This window comes from Aythya ferina, assembly GCF_964211825.1.
Source record: "Aythya ferina genome assembly, chromosome: 25".
Classification (NCBI taxonomy): Eukaryota; Metazoa; Chordata; class Aves; order Anseriformes; family Anatidae; genus Aythya; species Aythya ferina.
The window spans coordinates 5,260,694-5,268,725 of record NC_140323.1 but is presented as its reverse complement, the minus strand read 5'-3'; the positions used below and the strand labels follow the sequence as shown (position 1 = coordinate 5,268,725).

The 8,032-nt window shown below is 47.8% G+C and overlaps 1 protein-coding gene across 2 annotated transcripts; it reads left to right on the top strand.

The window, feature by feature from the left end:
• Positions 1–1,110: 1,110 nt before the first annotated feature.
• On the top strand, positions 1,111–6,428 carry SNRPC (small nuclear ribonucleoprotein polypeptide C). 2 transcript variants are annotated; one of them, XM_084497999.1, is made up of 6 exons: positions 1,111–1,177; positions 1,590–1,632; positions 2,304–2,412; positions 3,774–3,863; positions 4,971–5,075; positions 6,060–6,428. In XM_084497999.1, exons 1-6 carry the CDS (start codon positions 1,170–1,172, stop codon positions 6,182–6,184), a joined length of 480 nt encoding a protein of 159 aa, XP_084354125.1. In that variant the 5' UTR covers positions 1,111–1,169; the 3' UTR covers positions 6,185–6,428. The 2 variants fall into 2 exon arrangements, with proteins under 2 accessions (XP_084354125.1, XP_084354124.1); XM_084497998.1 differs by having other exon boundaries at positions 3,771–3,863.
• The last annotated feature ends 1,604 nt before the right edge of the window (positions 6,429–8,032 follow it).

The following is an 8,032-nucleotide window of genomic DNA, read 5'->3' as shown; positions in this document are numbered from 1 at the left end:
GTGTTTTTGGTGTGCGGGTGGAAGGATTTGTGGTACCACGGAAGAAGACGGGTGTAAATGAGGCTGGAAGTCACAGCGGGGGCTGGGCAGTGAAACACGCAGGAAGGTCTCAGGGCAAACAAACACCCCCGGTATTGCTGCATGGTGCTGGTTGGGTGCCCACTTAGTGAGTAACAGAGGCCGTGGTGATTCAGTTGGGCCTGGACGATGCTGGGCTCACGAGGTCGCAGCTGTTTGGGCCAGGGCAGGGTCTGTGGCACCATTCTACAGATGCAGAAACCGGCCCAGCTTTGCTGTGGCTCCTGTACCAGGCCCAGCAGGGATACACAGCACCAACCACCCAGCTGCCTCCTGCCCCGTTTCCAGACAGCGCCTGGCTTCATCCCCAGCCTCACGGTGCCCCACAGGACTCACAACCCACATGGTTGTGTTTCATGTGAGGAGAGCTTTGCCCAGTGGCGCTGAAACAAGCACGAACAAGGCTCCTGGTGCAGCCCCCAAGCAGCCTGCTGCCCCCAGGCTGCTTCTGGCAGCCATTAGCAGCCTGGCCCTGCTCTCTGCCCAACACCAAGCCTCTTTTTGTGGGCTCCCCAGGCCAAGTGGTGCTAAAGGAGAGGTTGGGGATGGTGCTTGGGGACACGGCTAAGTGGGGACAGTGGTGGCAGGGGGTGCTTGGAGTAGGTGACCCTGGGGGGCTTCTCCAACCCTAATGATTGTGTGATTGAGGGCCATGGAGTGAGTCCTGAGGAGGGTGCTGAGGTGATTGGGGACTGTTTTATGAGGCCAGGCGGGGAGGACTGGGCCTGCTTAGCCTGGAAAAGAAAAGGCTGAGGGGAAACCTCGTCAATGTGCACAAACATCCCAGGGCAGGGTGCGGGGGGATGGAGCTGCCCCCTTTTCTGTGCCCTGAGCCGCCAGCCCCAGCACAGGCAGCCCCCAGGGCTCCTCCCGGAGCTCCCCAAACCCCCCACAGGGATCCCAAATCTCCCCCAGCCCCGGGCCGGGCACTAAAGCAGCGGGGAAGGCGAAGGCCGCCCCGCGGGCCTCTTCTGTCCCTCGGCGGCCACCGTTCGGCGCGGAGCCGGCCGGGGGTGAGCGGCGGAAGGGGCGGTGCGGGGGGGGGGGGCGGCACTTCCGGGCGGCTCCGGTGGCGGGGAGCGGGGAGCGCCATGCCCAAGTGAGACCCGGGGGGGGGGCGCGGGGGTCCCGGGCCCGGCTGGGGGGAATTGGGGGTCCCCAGGGGGTCCCCAGGGGGTCCCCAGGTTCGGTTGGGGGCAGCTCAGGGGTCCCTGGGTCCGGTTGTGGGGGGGTTCGGGGGTCCCCGGGCCTTGTTGTGGGGGGCTCGGGGGGTCCCAGGCCTGGTTGTGGGGGAGTGGGGGGGGGTTCGGGGGGCCTGGGCTCGGTCTGGGGGGGTCTCGGGGGTCCCGTGTCGGCCCCGTGTCCCTGCTGGAGGGGATTCCGCTCTCTGGTAGTGTGAGGGGGTAAGGGGGAAGGGTTCCAGGGCAGCCCAGCGCCCCCAAAGACCCCCGGGGAGCCCCCGCGGCACGGAGCAGTGTCCCCGGTCAGTAACGGGCCTTCTGCCTCCGCAGGTTTTACTGTGACTACTGCGACACGTACCTCACGCACGACTCGGTAAGCGCCCACCTTCAGCTGTCACCTGCCTCTGGGATCGAGAGCGTGAAAATAGAACTTGGGCAGGCTACAAATGGGCTGTCTGAGGCAGTGAGGTGTGCTGCCTGCTTGTCTGTAAGCCACATCTGCAGGGATTTGCTTAGATCTGCATTAATTCATATTAAGCGTGTGTAGAATAAACCCCACATCCCAAGCAACTCAAAAGCCCAAGTAAGAGTAAGTAGAGTAAGCACAAGCTACTCAAAATACCAAGGTGTCCCACTAGTTTGTTGGTAAGTAACAAACCTGTTGCATGAATTTATCTGTGCAATCACGTGCACTTGAAATAAACCCTGCAGAGACTAAACCCAGGTTGTTTGAAATACTGTGACGTCCTGCTTGAAAAGGAGACAGGAACAGGAGGGACTGGAGTCTGGCTAGCACTCACCAATGCTGGGTGTCACGGTGGGAGGCAGCTGGCTTGGTGTCAGCGCAGCCTCACCTGAAAACTTGGCTCGATGCTTGTCGTTTGTACATGAGGGCACGGCACAGCGCCTGGCCTCTGAGTGTATGCAGAAACCAAGCAGTTCTGTGCTTCCAGAGAGAATACGTTTAAGTTTTACCAAAGTTCCCAGTAAACTGTGATTTTATGTGATGTTATATAAACTCTGAGTTTACATCATTTTCCTCAGCCCTCTGTGAGAAAAACCCACTGCAGTGGCCGAAAGCACAAAGAGAATGTGAAGGACTACTACCAGAAATGGATGGAGGAGCAAGCCCAGAGCCTGATTGATAAAACAAGTAAGGCGAATCCTTTTGTGATCTTCGTTTGCTTTGCTGTTACTGCTCTCTGTCCTCCAAGTGCTTTTCTTCCTATTTTCCCTGCTGGTTCTTTATCAGCTCCCTGGTGGTTCTTTGTTCTGTGACTCGTGAATAAGAGTGTCACTTGGGATTTGAATCTTGACCTTGTCTGAGTGTGGGTTCCCATGTAAGAGGCTGCAAGGACTCGTTGCAGGCAGGCATTGCTGTGCTGCGGCTGAGGGTTGTAGCTCCCCTCACATTTAGCACTGCCAGCAGTGTCGTACGAGCTCGCGTAGCACAAGGCTGTGGGCTAGGGGCATGTGGCTGGGGGTTTAGAGCAAGAGCCCTCTTGGGGTGTTGGTTTTTAAACAAACTTCCTTAAATTCCAAGGACAATCTTCAAGTACAACGTTTTTGCTAGCAAGCCTTCATGAGAAGAGGCTTGTGGAACAAACTTGTTCTAGGTGTTCCACCAGATCTTATAGTGGGTTTTTAGCTCCTTCATTTAAAAAGAGAAATAAGACATCCCTCTAGGGCTTAAACTTATTTTATTTTTGCTTCTGTTGGTAGTAGCACTTCTATGTAAAGAGCATGAATAAGAAAACCAGAAGGTAGGAAAACGGACATTAAAATGTATGAAATGTTGTGGGTTATTTACATATTCTAGTTGCTTGATCTCAGCTCTCAAGGGATGTTGATTTTTTTCCTCTCTTGCTATTGTAGGCTTGAATAAAGTGCAAAATGTTTCCTCTGTCAGTTTATGGGGTTCTCTTCTTCTCACCTGTTCTCTAAATAATGTTTTTTTCCTCTCTGAATGGGACAAAAACAAGTGCCAGGTTAACCTTATGGCAACTTTCTTTCTTTAGCTGCTTCCAGCTTTCACGTCTTTTGCCTTTCTCTTGGTCAATTCAGGTCTTCTGAATTTCTTCTTTTCCCTTTCTCGTTAGATCTTTTTCATGCATTTTGTCACCTGCCTAAGTCACTGGCCTATTTCATGATAACATGGATTAATTTAATGATCCTAGGTGAAAGTTACAGCTGCAAATCATGTGATATATTTTCTCTACTATCCACCTTCCAGCTAGGTGTGTGAAATTCATCCTGGAGCTCTCTAGTCTCAGCTGGAGTAATTACTGTAATAACTGTCTTCAAGAATATCAGGTGCTTCCATCTTGACAAGCAGTGTAAACCAGGGATTTGTTCCAGAGTAAGAACAAATGAGTGTGCACCATGACGTTAAGTATGTTCTGAATGCTTGGCATGAGAAGGAACGTTGACACAGGAGCTTCCTCTGCTTAGTAACTATTTTTTCTTCTGGGATTCTTTCTCTTTTTTTTTCTTTTTTTTTCCCCCCCAATGTAGCGGCTGCATTCCAGCAAGGGAAAATTCCACCGACGCCGTTCTCAGCGCCACCCCCTGGAGGAGCCATGATACCGCCCCCTCCCAGCATCCGTAAGTCTCTGCTTCTGGCGGTGAGGGCAGACCTTCCGAGAGATGGAGTTTCACAGAATGCTAGGGACTAGCAGGAACCTTGAAAAATCATCTACTGCAATCCCCCTGCCGCAGCAGGAACACCTAGGTCAGGTCACACAGGAACATGTCCAGCTGGGTTCTGAATGTCTCCAGAGAAGGAGACTCCACAACCCCCCTGGGCAGCCTGTTCTGGTGTTCTGTCACCCTCACCATACAAAAGTTTTATCTCATTTAAGCAGAACCTCCTGTGTGCCAGCTTGCACCCACTGCCCCTTGTCCTATCACTGGGTGTCACCAAGAAGAGCCTGGCTCCATCCCCCTGATATTCACCCTTTACACATTTATGAACATCAATGAGGTCACCCCTCAGTCTCCTCTTCTCCCAAGCCAAAGAGACCCAGCTCCCTCAGCCTTTCCTCGTAAGGCAGTTGTGCCACTCCTTTAATCACCCCTGTGGCTCTGCACTGGGCTCTCTCAAGCAGGTTCCTTGCCCTTTAACTGAGGGGCCTAGAGTTGGATGCAATTAAAAAAAAAAAAAGTCCTTTTAGCTTGAAATCAAGCAAAAAATGTTGAGGTTGCGAATATCAAAATGTAATAGAATGCACTGTAAGAGTGTTTCTTCAATCTTCTTTAATCTTCAGCTGATTTCATTAGTGCTGAGCACATTAATGGAACTGTGCTCTCATTGCCTCGTAGCTGCTGTGTAGATAGCTTCATGTACATTGCAGTACAGTGGGGTTTTTCTTTTTTTTTTTTTTTTTTTTTAAGAATATAGTAGGATTGATAACCTTGTCTTGCACTTTGGTTGGCAAACTGCTGCGATCCCTTTCTGCACAGAGAGCCATGCTGTGGGAAGTGGCAGTTTATCTGCAGTAGATATGCAGAGCTGGAAATAATAGCGAGCATATTCTTCCTCCAATACACTTTTTTGTCACCCGCAGTAAAGGTTAAAACTAAAAATGAAGGCAGACAATTGCAAAACAAAGTCCTCTTAATTACTAAAACCTCCTGTAAAGCTTAACTCTTTCACACTGTTGATGAATGTGAGAGCGGGCGGATGTGTAACCGATTTGTGTCTGTGTTCAGCTGGTCCCCCCAGGCCTGGCATGATGCCAGCCCCTCATATGGGTGGGCCACCAATGATGCCAATGATGGGCCCGCCTCCACCCGGAATGATGCCTGTTGGACCTGGTAAGTCTGCAAATGAGTCTTCTCTTCAGAACAGAGCAGTCTGACAGCTGCTAATTTAAGTTCCTTTGCTGCTTGTTGAGAGCGCTTGCTAGTCCTGGCATGCGGTTGAAATTACTGCCTTGGTAAATTGCAGTTTTCCTACTTTTGGTCTTAGTCTTTACTTGTTTAGGTATTCCATCGTTGCAACACTTACATTTTTGCACAAGAGATGCATTTCAGCAGTAGATGAATTTTATTGTTTAAAATGTCTTAAAATAATGTGTTCCAGAGAACACGTGCCTTAAAAAGGTTTTTTTGTACAGCAAAGGTAAACTGAAACGTCTTGATCTATTCCGCTTTTGAGCTTATTGGCATTTGAAGAGTTCTCAGAGGACGTTTGTTGAAGCACTTACTGGAACAAATCTAAAGGAATATACACGTGCACACCAAAAGTAGGGAAATGTATTTGCAATTATTGCTGGTAGAAACTGTTCTTTAAGTGTTCTTTTTTTAAAAAGGCACAAACTATGTGCATGGTCTGGGATATGAGGCAGTGTCTGACAATAAATGGAGAAGCTGGATGGAAACCACTCTCTCAGTGCTTTTTGGTTAAGCACCTGCTTTTCATGGCTGATGCCATTACTCGGTTCTAAGAAGCATGCTGGGCCTTTTTCAAACACTAAATTGGAAGATTTTGCAGTACAGTGTTCCAAATGAACTTTCCAATGCAGTAATTAAGCTAGTGTCTCTTTTGAGTGGTTGAAATAATATATCAGTGAATATTGTCAAAACTGGGCATATAAACCAGGAACTTGATTCTTCCTCTACTAAAATTGCTGGTATCCTTCAGGGAAACGTAATCCATCTCAGACAGGTTCTGGATCACAGCTTACACGCGTGCAAAGTGAAAGTTCCCTGGAGGCTGTGGAGAAATGTGCACACTCCCTGCAGCTTTTCCAAAGCTCCCCAGAGCTTATCTGTAATGTATTTTCCTTCCTCCTGTAGCTCCAGGGATGAGGCCACCGATGGGAGGACACATGCCAATGATGCCAGGGCCCCCAATGATGAGACCGCCCTCAAGACCCATGATGGTGCCAACCAGGCCAGGCATGACCCGTCCAGACAGATAAAGGTGGAAATGGAGCTCCGTGGCTTTTTTCATTTTATGATCTTCCACATGCTAAAATGCTGTAGACTTATGTCCCGAGGATTTTATATGAAACCAGTGTGTAGAGGAAATCTGCTGTTGTTTCAAATTGCAGATGGTTTGACCTAGATGCACACTGGGCTGATGCTTTTGTAACTGGTCTGGTTTTTGTTTTTGTTTTATTTTCCCCCACTGAAATAAAACATTGATGATGGTTTACATGTGGAGAATCTGACTCTTACTCTGTATTTTTTCTGTCTGGCAGAATATCAGTTATAATTGCACCCTCTCTACCTGACTATAACTAAGTAGAAGTTTAGCGCTATTTTTTCCTAAGTCCTCTGATACATTTTTTCATGTTATACCCCTGGAGAGAAATATCAGTATCTGTATTTTGAATTCTGAATTTCAAAACAAGTGTACACATTTTTAATTAGAACAAAAATGTAACACTAAAAAAAGTGCAGTGATATCTAACTGAGGAGACAGCAAGATGATGTTAATCTGTAACACAAAATAGGATGAATTTAATAAAATGCTGATCCTTCATTGAGGGAAACAAAGAGAAGCTGTTAAAAGGTTGATTCTTACAATAAGGTATTGTAGTTAGTGTCTTGATTTGTTGGTTTGTCTGAAAACCATGTTTTTGCTTTGTTGTTGCTACTGAGGCGTTTGTGTGAACCCAAGTTATCAGAGCTGATCAGATACTGTTGAGTCAGTAGCTATTAATGCCCAGTTTTCTTCTCATCAAGGAATGTGATGTTGAAGACATTTTCCAAGGCCCCTTTTTTGAAAGGGCTTTGCTTTTTGATGAGCTCTGCTTAATGCAGGTGTACAACTCCAAATGGGTTGAAAGAATTTATTCTGTTTGCATAACCAACTGCTCTGTGCATGTCGGTTGTCATCTGTTTCAATAGGCAGAATTTTCCAACTCATTCTTGGCATATTTGTATCCGATACAAAAGTGTGGGAGTAATTTGCATCTTAGAGGAAAGTGTTTGGTCAGCAGAACTGGAAGGGCTCTTCTCCTGAGCTGCTGTCTGCTCTAGGACAGGACAGTTGAATCAGATGAGACTTTATTTGAGGAGCTCATGCTTTGAAGGCATCTATAAAGCACGTTGTGTAGCTGAGACATCAAATATTTAATTGCCCAATATTTAATAGGTGTGTTCAACAAACATTGAGATGAGGCAGAAGTTAGAGGATGTTTCTGCAATAAAATACACTTACCCTGCTAATGAATACAAGAGAAAAATCCTCTGCAGCATCCCAGTGCCTAGCCCAAGCCTGTGTTTCTCTGCTGTTCTGTAGTGGACTTGTGCAGTGCACAGCACTTGCAGGCCGGACAGGTGCCAGGTTCTTACAGCATTCATCGATGTCTCTTGGGGAAAACTAAGCAGGAGCCACTGATGATCACCACTGACCTCTGATAAAAATATTCTGCTGGAGTTGTCCCCCCACCATCCCGCTATCAGATTAAAACAATGTGTGTAGCCAAGTACAAAGCACATGGCTCTCTTGTTAGAGGATTGACTGATCAGTTTAATGCCCCAGTGCCTTATTTGAAGAACAATGTCATCATTTATGTGGGGCTGCTTTTGTTGGGCATAGCCTTGGAGGCAAAATGCTCCTTTGTAGTACAGCCTGCAATCTCTCGGCGTGTGAAATGGCCCAACTCCTTGTCATCCATCAAAGGGTTACAACACAGCCATAAACTGAGTAGCGCAGAAACTGCTTGAACTGAGGCATTTTCTTCATTCCAGCAGCCTCACCGGTTACCTTGTTTTATGCTGAACGCTTTTTTTGACTTTTTTTCCCACATTTAAAGGTT

Coding starts and splice junctions, on each gene's coding strand:
- SNRPC (XM_084497998.1), top strand. Junction 3,864..4,970: donor ACCGCCCCCTCCCAGCATCC/GTAAGTCTCTGC, acceptor GTCTGTGTTCAG/CTGGTCCCCCCAGGCCTGGC. Junction 5,076..6,059: donor AATGATGCCTGTTGGACCTG/GTAAGTCTGCAA, acceptor TTCCTCCTGTAG/CTCCAGGGATGAGGCCACCG.